Raw genomic sequence first — 14,653 nt, forward strand, 5'->3', positions numbered from 1 at the left:
ATGACCCCAACCAACCCAAAACGACCGGAAATCCCCCCGGAATGAGCCCAAACCCCCCGGAATGACCCAAATCCCCCCAAAACGACCCAAACCGACCCCAAATAGCCCCAAACGAGCCCAAAACAACCCCAAAATGACCCCAAACCAACCCAAAACGACCGGAAATGACCTGAAATGACCCCAAATCCCCCCAAACCGATCCGAAATCCCCCTGGAATGACCCAGAATTACCCCAAACCCCCTGGAATGACCCCAAAACAGCCCCAAAATGACCCAAACCCCCCGGAATGACCCAAATCCCCCCCAAACGACCCCAAATCCCCCGGAATAACCCCAAAACAACCCCAAAATGACCCAAAACAACCCCAAAATGACCCAAACCAACCCAAAACGACCGGAAATGACCCAAATCCCCCCAAATCCCCCCAAAACGACCCCAAATCCCCCGGAATAACCCCAAAACAACCCCAAAATGACCCAAAACAACCCCAAAATGACCCAAACCAACCCAAAACGACCGGAAATGACCCCAAATCCCCCCAAAACGACCGGAAATGACCGGAAACGACCCAAATCCCCCCAAAACGACCCAAAATGACCCCAAACCCCCCAAAATGACCCCAAAGCCCCCAGAATGACCCCAAACCCCCTGGAATGACCCCAAAACAACCCCAAAATGACCCAAACCAACCCAAAACGACTGGAAATGACCGGAAATGACCCCAAACCCCCCAAACCGACCCGAAATCCCCCCAAAACGACCCCAATCCCCCCGGAATGACCCCAAAACAACCCCAAAATGACCCAAAACAACCCCAAAATGACCCAAACCAACCCAAAACGACCGGAAATGACCCCAATCCCCCTGGAATGACCCAAATCCCCCCAAATCCCCCCAAAACGACCCCAAATCCCCCGGAATGACCCCAAAACAACCCCAAAATGACCCAAAACCCCCCAAAATGACCCAAACCAACCCAAAACGACCGGAAATGACCGGAAATGACCCCAAACCCCCCAAACCCCCCAAAATGACCCCAAAGCCCCCAGAATGACCCCAAACCCCCTGGAATGACCCCAAAACGATCCCAAAATGACCCAAACCAACCCAAAACGACCGGAAATGACCGGAAATGACCCCAAAACGGCCCAAAACGACCGGAAATGACCCAAACCGACCCAAAACGACCGGAAATGACCCAAAATGACCGGAAATCCCCCTAAACCGACCCCAAACCCCCCGGTGCCGTTACCGTGCTTGAAGACCCCCAGCAGCAGGGATTTGTCGGCCTCGGGGTCCCACCAGGCCGAGGGCGCCTCCAGCGGCTCCAGCAGCGGGAACCAGATGTGCACGTCGCTGGGGGGCAGAAAACGGGGGGACACCGGAATTGGGGTCAGGGAGAGCGAAATTGGGGTCAGGGACAGCGAAATTGGGGTCAGGGAGACAAAAAATGGGGTCAGGGAGACCGGAATTGGGGTCAGGGACCCTGAAATTGGGGTCGGGGACACCGAAATTGGGGTCAGGGACACCGGAATTGGGGTTGGGGACCCAAAAATTGGGGTCAGGGACAGCGAAATTGGGGTCAGGGAGAGCGAAATTTGGGTCAGGGAGCCAAAAATTGGGGTCAGGACATCGAAATTGGGGTGGGGGACATCAAAATTGGGGTCAGGGAGCCAAAAAACGGGGGGGACCCCAAAATTGGGGTCAGGGACACCGGAATTGGGGTCAGGGAGCCAAAAATTTGGGTTAGGGACACTGAAAATGGGGTGAGGGACCCGAGAATGGGACTGGGGACACCAAACTTACCCAAAAAATCCCTCAAACCCCCCAAAAATGGTCTGGAGACCCTCAGACCCCCCCCAAAACCCCAAAAATCCCCCCCAAACCACCCCAAAAAGGGTCTGGAGACCCCAAACTCCCCAAAGTGCCCCGAAATGCCCCAAAATGCCCCGAAATGCCCCAAAATGCCCCAAAATGCCCCGAAATGCCCCAAAATGCCCCAAAATGCCCCAAAATGCCCCAAACTCCCCCAAAATGCCCCAAAGTGCCCCAAAGTGCCCCAAAATCCCCCAAAATGCCCCAAACTCCCCCAAAATGCCCCAAAATGCCCCGAAATGCCCCAAAGTGCCCCAAAATGCCCCAAAATGCCCCAAAGTGCCCCGAAATGCCCCAAAATGCCCCAAAGTGCCCCGAAATGCCTCAAAATGCCCCGAAATGCCCCGAAATGCCCCAAACTCCCCGAAATGCCCCGAAATGCCCCAAACGCCCGGCTCTGGGGCTGACCTGGCGCTGGCCCCGGCCAGGACCCGCTCGGCCTGGTCCCCGATCAGCTCGTGGCGCAGGAAATGCAGCGTCCTCACCCGCAGCAGGATCCTGCGGGCACAAAAACGGCGGTTTCACCCCAAAACTGACACAAAAACCGGGAGTTTCACCCCAAAACTGACACAGAAAACAGGGAATTCACCACAAAAACCCCAAAACTGACACAGAAAACAGGGAATTCACCCCGAAAACGGCAAAACTGACACAGAAACCGGGGAATTCACCCCAAAAAACACGAAACTGACACAAAAACCGGGGAATTCACCCCAAAACTGACACAGAAACCGGGGAATTCACCCCGAAAACCACAAAACTGACACAAAAACCGGGAGTTTCACCCCAAAACTGACACAGAAACCACGGAATTCACCACGAAAACCACGGAATTCACCCCAAAAACCACGGAATTCACCCCAAAATCCACGGAATTCACCCCAAAAACGGCAAAACTGACACAAAAACCACAAAATTCACCCCAAAAATCACAAATCTGACACAAAAACCAGGAATTTCACCCCAAAAACCCCGAAACTGACCCAAAAACCACGGAATTCACCCCAAAAACCCCAAATCTGACACAAAAACCAGGAATTTCACCCCAAAACTGACCCAAAAACCATGAAATTCACCCCAAAAACCCCAAATCTGACACAAAAACCACAAAATTCACCCCACAACTGACCCAAAAACTGGGAGTTTCACCCCAAAAACCACAAAATTCACCCCAAAAATGGCAAAACTGACCCAAAAACCAAGAAATTCACCCCAAAATTCACCCCAAATTTGTGTTTTTTCCCAAAATCCCGGGATTTCACCCCAATTCCCCCCCTCACCTGGCGCTGTGGTGGCGCAGATGTTTCCGGAAGCTCTCGTCCGGCAGGAGCCCCTCGGGGACCCCAAAACCCCCGGAATTCACCCCAAAAACCCCAAAATCGCCAAAATTCACCCCAAATTCGGGTTTTTTCCCAAAATCCCGGGATTTCACCCCAAACCCCGCCCCACCTGGCGCTGTGGTGGCGCAGATGTTTCCGGAAGCTCTCGTCCCCCAGGAGCCCCTCGGGGACCCCAAAACCCCCGGAATTCACCCCAAAAACCCCAAAATCCCGGGATTTCACCCCAAATTTGGGTTTTTTCCCAAAATCCCGGGATTTCACCCCAAATTTGGGTTTTTTCCCAAAATCCCAGGATTTCACCCCAAACCCGGCCCCACCTGGCGCTGTGGTGGCGCAGATGTTTCCGGAAGCTCTCGTCCGGCAGGAGCCCCTCGGGCTCGTGGCGCCGCAGCCACTCCGCCCCTTCCGGAACCTTCTGGGCCTTCTTCCCCTTCCGGCCCCGCGGCGCCGACGGCGACCCTGGGGGCAAAGGGCAAAGGGCAAAGGTCAGCGGGCACCAGGATGGCCCCGGAGTGACCAGGATGAGCCCAGGATGACCCCATGGTGACCCCAGGACACTCAGGATGACCCCAAAGTGACCAAGATGACCCCAGGATGACCACTGGGTGATCAGCGGTCACTCAGGATGACCAGGATGACCCCAGGACACTCAGGATGACCCAAGGATGACCAGGATGACCCCAGAATGACTCCAGATGACCTCAGGATGACCAGTGGTCACTCAGGATGACCAGGATGACCCCAGGATGACCAGTGGTCACTCAGGATGACCAGGATGACCCCAGGATGACCAGTGGTCACTCAGCGGTCACTCATCGCGCTCTCCGGCCAGCAGCCCGCAGGCAAAGACCCCAGGCTGACCCCAGCTGACCCCAGGATGATCAGTGGTCACTCAGGATGACCAGCGGTCACTCACCGCGCTCTCCGGCCAGCAGCCCGCAGGCGAAGGCCCCGGGATGTGTCAGGACACAGAGTGACCAGGCTGACCCCAGGATGATCAGAATGACCCCAGCTGACCCGGCTGACCCCAGGATGATCAGTGGTCACTCAGGATGACCAGCGGTCACTCAGCGGTCACTCACCGCGCTCTCCGGCCAGCAGCCCGCAGGCGAAGGCGCCGGGATGTGTCAGGACACAGAGTGACCAGGCTGACCAGGCTGACCCAGATGACCCCAGCTGACCCCAGGACACCCAGCGGTCACTCAGCGGTCACTCACCGCGCTCTCCGGCCAGCAGCCCGCAGGCGAAGGCCCCAGGATGTGTCAGGACACAGAGTGACCAGGCTGACCACAGGTGACCCCAGGATGATCAGAATGACCCCAGCTGACCCAGCTGACCCCAGGATGATCAGTGGTCACTCAGGATGACCAGCGGTCACTCAGCGGTCACTCACCGCGCTCTCCGGCCAGCAGCCCGCAGGCGAAGGCGCGCGTCCCCGCGTCCCCCCGGAAGTGGCGCAGGCACAGCAGGACGATGGCGCGGCTCAAGCGCTCGGCCTCGCGCTCGGACAGGCGGCGTGGGCAGCGCGGCTGGGCGGTCAGCTCCCGCCAGCGACCCCACCTGCGGCACAGAGAGTGACCATAGAGTGACCACGGTGACCATAGAGTGACCACAGTGAGCACAGAGTGAGCACAGAGTGACCACGGTGACCATAGAGTGACCACAGTGACCACAGTGACCACAGTGACCACAGTGACCACAGAGTGACCACAGTGAGCACAGAGCGGTCAGTGCGTGGGCAGCGCGGCTGGGCGGTCAGCTCCCGCCAGCGACCCCACCTGAGTGACCACAGTGACCATAGAGTGACCACAGTGATCATAGAGTGACCACAGTGACCATAGAGTGACCACAGTGAGCACAGAGTGACCACAGAATGACCACAGAACAATCAGTGTGTGCTCAGAGTGGCCACTGAGTGGTCAGTGAGTGGCCAGTGAGTGGTCAGTGAGTGGTCAGTGAGTGGTCAGTGAGTGGTCAGTGACTGATGAGTGAGTGGTCAGTGAGTGATGAGTGGTCAGTGACTGATGAGTGGTCAGTGAGTGGTCAGTGAGTGGCCAGTGAGTGGTCAGTGAGTGGTCAGTGTGGTCAGTGTGGTCAGTGAGTGGTCAGTGAGTGGTCAGTGTGGTCAGTGAGTGGTCAGTGAGTGGTCAATGAGTGGTCAGTGAGTGGTCAGTGAGTGGTCAGTGAGTGGTCAGTGAGTGGTCAGTGTGGTCAGTGAGTGGTCAGTGAGTGGTCAATGAGTGGTCAGTGAGTCGTCAGTGTGGTCAGTGAGTGGCCACTGAGTGGTCAGTGAGTGGTCAGTGAGTGGTCAGTGGGGTCAGTGACTGATAAGTGAGTGGTCAGTGAGTGGTCAGTGAGTGGTCAGTGAGTCGCCACTGAGTGGTCAGTGAGTGGTCAGTGTGGTCAGTGAGTGGTCAGTGTGGTCAGTGAGTGGTCAGTGAGTGGTCAATGAGTGGTCAGTGAGTGGTCAGTGAGTGGTCAGTGAGTGGTCAGTGAGTGGTCAGTGTGGTCAGTGAGTGGTCAGTGAGTGGTCAATGAGTGGTCAGTGAGTCGTCAGTGTGGTCAGTGAGTGGCCACTGAGTGGTCAGTGAGTGGTCAGTGAGTGGTCAGTGGGGTCAGTGACTGATAAGTGAGTGGTCAGTGAGTGGTCAGTGAGTGGTCAGTGAGTCGCCACTGAGTGGTCAGTGAGTGGTCAGTGTGGTCAGTGAGTGGTCAGTGAGTGGCCAGTGAGTGGTCAGTGAGTGGCCAGTGAGTGGTCAGTGAGTGGCCAGTGAGTGGTCAGTGAGTGGCCAGTGAGTGGTCAGTGTGGTCAGTGAGTGGTCAGTGTGGTCAGTGAATGGCCAGTGAGTGGCCAGTGAGTGGTCAGTGAGTGGTCAGTGTGGTCAGTGAGTGATCAGTGAGTGGTCAGTGTGGTCAGTGTGGTCAGTGCTTAGTGCTCAGTGAATGGTCAGTGTGAGGTCAGTGAATGGTCAGTGGTCAGCCAATGTGGTCAGAGTGGTCACTGACCCCCCGCTGACCCCCGGCTGACCCGCTGACCCCCGGCTGACCCGAGTGACCCTGCTGACCCCTGGCTGACCCCCGGCTGACCCGCTGACCCCCGGCTGACCCGAGTGACCCCGCTGACCCCTGGCTGACCCCTGGGTGACCCGAGTGACCCCTGGCTGACCCGAGTGACCCTGCTGACCCCTGGCTGACCCCTGGCTGACCCGAGTGACCCCGCTGACCCCCGGCTGACCCCCGGCTGACCCCTGGCTGACCCGAGTGACCCCATGACCCCCCGGCTGACCCCCGGCTGACCCCCGGCTGACCCCTGGCTCACCCGAAGACCATCAGGTGTTTCTCCACCCGGACGCACTCGCTCCTCCCGAACGGCTGCGGCGCGGCCGGAGCGGCCGGAGCGGCCGGAGTGACCACGCCCTGCTGCTGCTGCTGCTGCTGCTGCTGGCCGTGGCCGGGCTGGGGGGCGTGTCCGTGCTGGGCGGGGGCGTGTCCGTGCTGGGCGGGGGCGTGCCCGTGGTGGGCGGGGGCGTGTCCGTGGTGGGCGGGGGCGTGCCCGTGGTGGGCGGGGGCGTGTCCGTGGTGGTGGGCGCGGCGCGGGCGCGGCCGGTCGGGCTCCTCGTCGCTGTCCAGCTCGGACAGGTCCAGCAGGTCGTCGTCGCGCAGCGTGCTGAAGTGACGCGTCTGCTTCCGCACGCGCGGCGTGTCGATCACCAGCGTGTTCTGCCCGCGGACAGCGGTCACGGCGGTCACTCGGGGTCACAGGGGTCAGGCAGGGGTCACAGGGGTCACAGCGGTCACTCGGGGTCACAGGGGTCAGGCAGGGGTCAGGCAGGGTCAGGCAGGGGATGCAGGGGTCAGGCAGGGGTCACAGGGGTCAGGCAGGGGTCACAGGGGTCACTCGGGGTCAGGCAGGTGTCACAGGGGTCAGGCAGGGGTCACAGGGGTCAGGCAGGTGTCACAGGGGTCACAGGGGTCACAGCGGTCACAGGGGTCAGGCAGGGGTCACAGGGGTCACTCGGGTGTCACAGGGGTCACAGGGGTCAGGCAGGGGTCACAGCGGTCACTCGGGTGTCACAGGGGTCACTCAGGGTCAGGCAGGGGTCACAGGGGTCAGTCAGGGGACACAGGGGTCACAGGGGTCAGGCAGGGGTCACAGGGGTCAGTCAGGGGTCAGTAAGGGGTCAGTCAGGGGTCAGTCAGGGGTCAGACAGGGGTCAGGCAGGGGTCACAGGGTCAGTCAGGGGATGCAGGGGTCAGGCAGGGGTCACAGGGGTCAGGCAGGGGTCACAGCGGTCACTCGGGTGTCACAGGGGTCACTCAGGGTCAGGCAGGGGTCACAGGGGTCAGTCAGGGGTCACAGGGGTCACAGGGGTCAGGCAGGGGTCACAGGGGTCACAGGAGTCAGTCAGGGGTCAGTAAGGGGTCAGTCGGGTCACAGGGGTCAGGCAGGGGATGCAGGGGCCAGTCAGGGGTCAGGCAGGGGTCACAGCGGTCACTCGGAGTCAGGCAGGGGTCACAGGAGTCAGTCAGGGGTCACAGGGGTCAGGCAGGGTCAGGCAGGGGTCAGAGGGGTCACAGGAGTCAGAGGGGTCGCAGGGGTCAGGCAGGGGTCAGTAAGGGGTCACGGGTCACAGGGGTCAGTGAGGGGACACAGGGGTCACAGGGGTCAGGAGGGGTCACGGGTCAGCGGGGTCAGTCAGCGGTCACTCAGGGTCAGGCAGGGGTCAGGCAGGGGTCACAGGGGTCAGTCAGGGGTCAGTCAGGGGTCAGCAAGGTCAGGCAGGGGTCAGTCAGGGATCAGTTAGGGGTCACAGGGTGAGGGGTCACAGGGGTCAGTGAGATCAGTGAGGGATCAGTGGTCAGTGGGGATGGACAGCGGTCATTGGGGATGGACAGCGATCAGTGGGGATGGACAGTGGTCAGTGCAGTGGTCAGTGAAGGTGGTCAGCGGTCAGTGCGGCCTCCAGCCACTGCGCCAGCCACGTGACCCCAGATAACCCCAGATGACCCCCGAGATGACCCCGATGACCCCCGAGATGACCCCTTGACCCCCGATGACCCCCAGCTGACCCCGATGACCCCCGAGATGACCTTGACCCCCGAGATGACCCCCAGATGACCCCTTGACCCCCGATGACCCCTGAGATGACCCCTGATATGACCCCTTGACCCCCGAGATGACCCCCAGATGACCCCTTGACCCCCGAGATGACCCCGATGACCCCTGAGATGACCCCTTGACCCCACCTTGCTGTTGAGCAGCTCCAGGTCCAGGTCGGCTTTCTTGGCCCACTTCTGCCAGAAGTTGGGGTCGTCCAGCGCGATGTCCGTGCGGTTCTCGGACGCCACGAAGCTGGCCTGGCCGCGGGGGACAGCGGTCAGCGCTCAGCCCTGGCCACCCGTGGTCACCCGGGACCACCCGTGGTCACCCGTGGTCACCAGTGGTCATCCATGGTCACCAGTGGTCACCAGTGGTCACCAGTGGTCATCCATGGTCACCAATGGTCACCAATGGTCACCAGTGGTCAGCCCTGGCCACCCATGGTCACCCATGGTCACCAATGGTCACCAGTAGTCACCCGGGACCACCCATGGTCACCCATGGTCACCCGTGGTCACCAGTGGTCATCCATGGTCACCAGTGGTCAGCCATGGCCACCCATGGTCACCCATGGCCAGCGGTGGTCACCCACAGTCACCCATGGTCACCAGTGGTCATCAATGGTCACCAGTGATCACCAATGGTCATCCGTGGTCACCAGTGGTCACCCATGGTCATCAGTGGCCACCCATGGTCACCCGGGACCACCCATGGTCACCCATGGTCAGCGGTGGTCACCAGTGGTCACCCATGGTCATCAGTGGTCATCCATGGTCACCAGTGGTCACCAGTGGTCACCAATGGTCACCAGTGGTCACTCTGGCTCTCCTGCGGCCGGCCCGCAGCCATGAACCTCCACGGTGGCCAACAAAGGTGACCTGGACACCCCTGGACACACCTGGACACACCTGGACACACCTGGACCTTCTCCAGCCCCACCTGGACACACCTGGACACCCCTGGACACACCTGGAGCTCCCCCAGGACCAACAGTGGTCACCTGGCTCCACCTGAACCTTCTCTAATCCCACCAAAGGTCACCTGGACACCCCTGGACCTTCTCCAGCCCCACCTGGACACACCTGGAGCTCCACCCAGCCCCACCTGGACACACCTGGACACACCTGGAACTCCACCCAGCCCCACCCAGCCCCACCTGGACACACCTGGACCTTCTCCAGCCCCACCTGGACACACCTGGACCTTCTCCAGCCCCACCTGGACACACCTGGACACCCCTGGATGTTCTCCAGCCTCACCTTGGAGAAGGTGGAGCCCTTGCCCTCGCTCTCGATGGTGATGGTGGTGATGGAGCTCCACCAGCCCCACCTGGACACACCTGGACACACCTGGATGTTCTCCACCCCCCAGGTGCTGACCTTGGAGAAGGTGGAGCCCTTGCCCTCGCTCTCGATGGTGATGGTGGTGATGGAGCTCCACCAGCCCCACCTGGACACACCTGGAGCTCCACCAGCCCCACCTGGACACACCTGGACACACCTGGACCCCCCAGGTGCTGACCTTGGAGAAGGTGGAGCCCTTGCCCTCGCTCTCGATGGTGATGGTGGTGCTCCTCCGCAGCAGGATCTGCTCGATGTCCTCCTCGCAGAACTTGGCGCCCTCGTCGTCCTCGTCCATGATGGCGGCGTAGGCGCCCTTGCGCAGCAGGTCCTCGATCTCCTTCTTGGAGAACTGCTGGATCTGCAACGGCCGGACGCTCGGACACCCGGACACACGGACACTCGGACACCCGGACACTCGGACACACGGACACCCCAAATCTGGGACACCCCAAATCTGGGACACACCAACTCCTGGGGAACCCAAACTCCCAGGAAACCCAACTTGGAGAACCTCAACTTGGAGAACTTCACCTTGAAGAACCTCACTTTGGAGAACCCCAACCTGGAGAACCTCAACCTGGAGAACCTCAACCTGGAGAACCCCAACTTGGAGAACCTCAGCTTGGAGAACCTCAACCTGGAGAACCTCAATCTGGAGAACCTCAGCTGGGAGAACTTCAACCTGGAGAACCTCAATCTGGAGAACCTCAACTTGGAGAACCTCAACTTGGAGAACCTCAACCTGGAGAACACCAGCTTGGAGAACCCTAAACTGAAGAACCCCAATCTGGAGAACCTCAAATTGGAGAACTTCAGCTTGGAGAACCTCAACTTCAAGAACCTCAACTTGGAGAACCTCAACTTCCAGAATCTGGACCCAAAGAACCCCAAACTGGAGAACCTCAACCTGGAGAACCTCAACTTGCAGAACCCCAACTTGAAAAGCTTCATCACCCTGGAGAACCTCACCTTGGAGAACCTCAACTTCATCACCTTGGGCAAACTCAGCTTGGAGAACCCTGAACTGGAGAACCCTGGAGAACCCCAATGTGGACAACCTTGACCTGGAGAACCCAACCTGGAGAACCTCAACCTGGAGAACCTCACTTTGGAGAACCTCCACCTGGAGAACCTCAGCTTGGAGAACCCTAAACTGAAGAACCCCAATCTGGAGAACCTCAATCTGGAGAACCTCAACTTGGAGAACCTCAACTTCCAGAATCTGGACCCAAAGAACCCCAACCTGGAGAACCCCAAACTGGAGAACTTCATCACCTTGGACAAACCCAGCTTGGAGAACCCTGAACTGGAGAACCCTGGAGAACCCCAATGTGGAGAACCTTGACCTGGAGAACCCCGATGTGGACAACCTTGACCTGGAGAACCCAAACTGGAGAACCCCGAAGAGCCCTGAACTGGAGAACCCTGGAGAACCCCAATGTGGACAACCCAACCTGGAGAACCCCGAACAGGAGAACCTCAACCTGAAGAACCCAACCTGGAGAACCCAAACTGGAGAACCCAGAGGAGCCCTGAACTGGAGAACCTCAACGTGAAGAGCCCCATCCTAAAGAACCCCGGCGTGGAGACGCCCGTCCTGAGGAACCTCATCGAGCAGGACCCCAGTATGGAAACCCCCCAGGGCTGTCACCCCAGGGATGTCCCCAGGGGTGTCCCCAGGGGTGTCCCCAGTGTCCCCAGGGGTGTCCCCAGGGGTGTCCCCAGTGTCCCCAGTGTCCCCAGGGGTGTCCCCAAGGTTGTCCCCAGGGATGTCCCCAGTGTCCCCAGTGTCCCCAAGGTTGTCCCCAGGGATGTCCCCAGTGTCCCCAGTGTCCCCAGGGATGTCCCCAGGGATGTCCCCAGGGATGTCCCCAGTGTCCCCAGGGATGTCCCCAGGGATGTCCCCAGGGATGTCCCCAGGGATGTCCCCAGTGTCCCCAGGGACGTCCCCAGGGTTGCCCCCAGTGTCCCCAGGGATGTCCCCAGGGTTGTCCCCAGTGTCCCCAGGGATGTCCCCAGGGTTGTCCCCAGTGTCCCCAGTGTCCCCAGGGATGTCCCCAGTGTCCCCAGGGGTGTCCCCAGTGTCCCCATGATTGTCACCCCAGGGATGTCCCCAGGGATGTCCCCAGTGTCCCCAGGGATGTCCCCAGTGTCCCCAGGGATGTCCCCAGTGTCCCCAGGGTTGTCCCCAGGGGTGTCCCCAGTGTCCCCAGGGATGTCCCCAGTGTCCCCAGGATTGTCACCACGCTGTCCCCAGCTCACCCCGGCGATGCTGCCCTCGCGGCCGCTCATGGACTGCAGCACGGCTTTGTCCCCCAGGATTGTCACCCCAGGGATGTCACCCCAGGGATGTCCCCAGGGGTGTCCCCACACTGACCCCGGCGATGCTGCCCTCGCGGCCGCTCATGGACTGCAGCACGGCTTTGTCACCCATGATTGTCACCCATGATTGTCACCCCAGGATTGTCACCCCAGGGATGTCCCCAGGGTTGTCCCCAGTGTCCCCAGGCTGTCCCCAGGATTGTCACCATGCTGTCCCCAGCTCACCCCGGCGATGCTGCCCTCGCGGCCGCTCATGGACTGCAGCACGGCTTTGTCCCCCAGTGTCCCCAGTGTCCCCAGTGTCCCCAGGGATGTCCCCAGGGATGTCCCCAGTGTCCCCAGCTCACCCCGGCGATGCTGCCCTCGCGGCCGCTCATGGACTGCAGCACGGCTTTGTCCCCCAGGATTGTCACCCCAGGGATGTCCCCAGTGTCCCCAGGGATGTCCCCAGACTGTCCCCAGGCTGTCCCCACACTGACCCCGGCGATGCTGCCCTCGCGGCCGCTCATGGACTGCAGCACGGCTTTGTCCCCCCAGTGTCCCCAGTGTCCCCAGGGTTGTCCCCAGGGGTGTCCCCAGTGTCCCCAGGGGTGTCCCCAGTGTCCCCAGCTCACCCCGGCGATGCTGCCCTCGCGGCCGCTCATGGACTGCAGCACGGCTTTGTCCCCCAGGATTGTCACCCCAGGGATGTCCCCAGTGTCCCCAGTGTCCCCAGGCTGTCCCCAGCTCACCCCGGCGATGCTGCCCTCGCGGCCGCTCATGGACTGCAGCACGGCTTTGTCCAGCCCCAGTTTCAGGCTGGCCTTGTCGAACATCTCGCGCTCGTACGAGTTGCGGGTGATCAGCCGGTACACCTTCACCGCCTTGCTCTGCCCGATGCGGTGACACCGCGCCTGCGCCTGCGGGGACAGCACCACCCATCTGTCACCCCAAACCCAGCCTGGGACCCCAAACCCAGCCTGGGACCCCAAACCCCAAACCCCAGTCAGATCCTGTGACCCCATCACACTGACCACACCCCAATGTCACCCCAATCACACCCGGTGACCCCTGACCCCAGACACACCTGGTGACCTCACTCACACCCGGTGACCCCGTGACCCCGTTCCCACCTGCAGGTCGTTCTGGGGGTCACAGCCCCGATCACACCCGGTGACCCCTGACCCCAGACACACCCGGTGACCCTTGACCCCACTCACACCCGGTGACCCCGTGACCCCGCACACCTGCAGGTCGTTCTGGGGGTCACAGCCCCGATCACACCCCGTGACCCTGTGACCCCAGACACACCCGGTGACCCCGTGACCCCGTTCCCACCTGCAGGTCGTTCTGGGGGTCACAGCCCTGATCACACCCGGTGACCCCTTACCCCAGTCACACCCGGTGACCCCGTGACCCCGGTGACCCCGTTCCCACCTGCAGGTCGTTCTGGGGGTCACAGCCCCGATCACACCCGGTGACCCCGTGACCCCACTCACACCCGGTGACCCCGTGACCCCAGACACACCCGGTGACCCCGTGACCCCACTCACACCCGGTGACCCCGTGACCCCGTTCCCACCCGGTGACCCCGCTCACACCCGGTGACCCCGTGACCCCACCCACACCCCGTGACCCCATGACCCCGTGACCCCGTTCCCACCTGCAGGTCGTTCTGGGGGTCGCAGCCCTGATCACACCCGGTGACCCCTGACCCCAGTCACACCCGGTGACCCCGTGACCCCGTGACCCCGGTGACCCCGTTCCCACCTGCAGGTCGTTCTGGGGGTTCCAGTCCGAGTCGAAGATGATGCAGGTGTCGGCGGCCGTCAGGTTGATGCCCAGGCCCCCGGCGCGGGTGCACAGCAGGAACACGAAGCGGTCAGAGTCCGGCCGGCTGAAGCGGTCGATGGCCGCCTGACGCAGGTTCCCCCGCACGCGCCCGTCGATGCGCTCGTACGGGTACCTGCAGGGGACACGCCCCAACGGCTCAGGGACACGCCCAAAAGGGGCGGGGACATGCCCCAAAGGGTCGGGGACACGCCCCCCAGGGTCAGGGACACGCCCCCAGGGTCAGGGACACGCCCAAAAGGGTCAGGGACACGCCCCAAGGGTCAGGGACACGCCCCAAAGGGTCAGGGACACGCCCCAAGGGTCAGGGACACGCCCCAAAGGGTCAGGGACACGCCCCAAGGGTCAGGGACACGCCCAAAAGGGGGTCACGGGGTCAGGGACACGCCCCAAACACCAGGGACACACCCGTCGATGCGCTCGTACGGGTACCTGCAGGGGACACGCCCCCAAGGGTCAGGGACACGCCCCAAAGGGTCAGGGACACGCCCCAAAGGGGGTCACGGGGTCAGGGACACACCCCAACAGGTCAGGGACAGGGTCACATTTTCCCTGTTTTTGCCATTTTTTACAGGTTTTTTGTTTTTTCCCAAATTCCCAGGTTTTTCCCCCCCAATCCCCCTCACCGTTTCTGGATGAGGAGTCCTCCAGGATGTCCCAATTTCCCTGGTTTTTTCTCATTTTTACCCATTTTTTGTCCATTTTTTTGCCGTTTTTTAGCCGTTTTTCCCATTTTTCTCATTTTTCCCAAATCCCCGGTTTTTCCCCCCAATTCCCCTCACCGTTTCTGGATGAGGTAGTCCTCCAGGATGTCCCATAACTCCATTTCTCCCCATTTTCC

General features: G+C 60.9%; 1 protein-coding gene across 4 annotated transcripts in view; it reads right to left on the bottom strand.

Moving 5' to 3' along the window:
• The window catches only part of LOC111945661 (ATP-dependent chromatin remodeler CHD8-like), a 61,088-nt gene that overhangs the window by 14,854 nt on the left and 31,581 nt on the right, over positions 1 to 14,653 (bottom strand). For all 4 annotated transcript variants that reach the window (XM_086870654.1, XM_086870653.1, XM_086870652.1 and 1 more), the window contains 9 exons: positions 13,732 to 13,927; positions 12,714 to 12,881; positions 9,839 to 10,018; positions 8,464 to 8,574; positions 6,536 to 6,936; positions 4,610 to 4,776; positions 3,534 to 3,675; positions 2,285 to 2,374; positions 1,254 to 1,357 (listed from right to left, as the gene is read on the bottom strand). In XM_086870654.1, coding sequence (XP_086726780.1) covers positions 1,254 to 1,357; positions 2,285 to 2,374; positions 3,534 to 3,675; positions 4,610 to 4,776; positions 6,536 to 6,936; positions 8,464 to 8,574; positions 9,839 to 10,018; positions 12,714 to 12,881; positions 13,732 to 13,927 — 1,559 coding nt within the window. The remainder of the gene's footprint in view (positions 1 to 1,253; positions 1,358 to 2,284; positions 2,375 to 3,533; positions 3,676 to 4,609; positions 4,777 to 6,535; positions 6,937 to 8,463; positions 8,575 to 9,838; positions 10,019 to 12,713; positions 12,882 to 13,731; positions 13,928 to 14,653) is intronic.

Source organism: Cyanistes caeruleus, chromosome 33 (genome assembly GCF_971803275.1).
Source record: "Cyanistes caeruleus chromosome 33, bCyaCae1.hap1.1, whole genome shotgun sequence".
NCBI lineage: Eukaryota > Metazoa > Chordata > Aves > Passeriformes > Paridae > Cyanistes > Cyanistes caeruleus.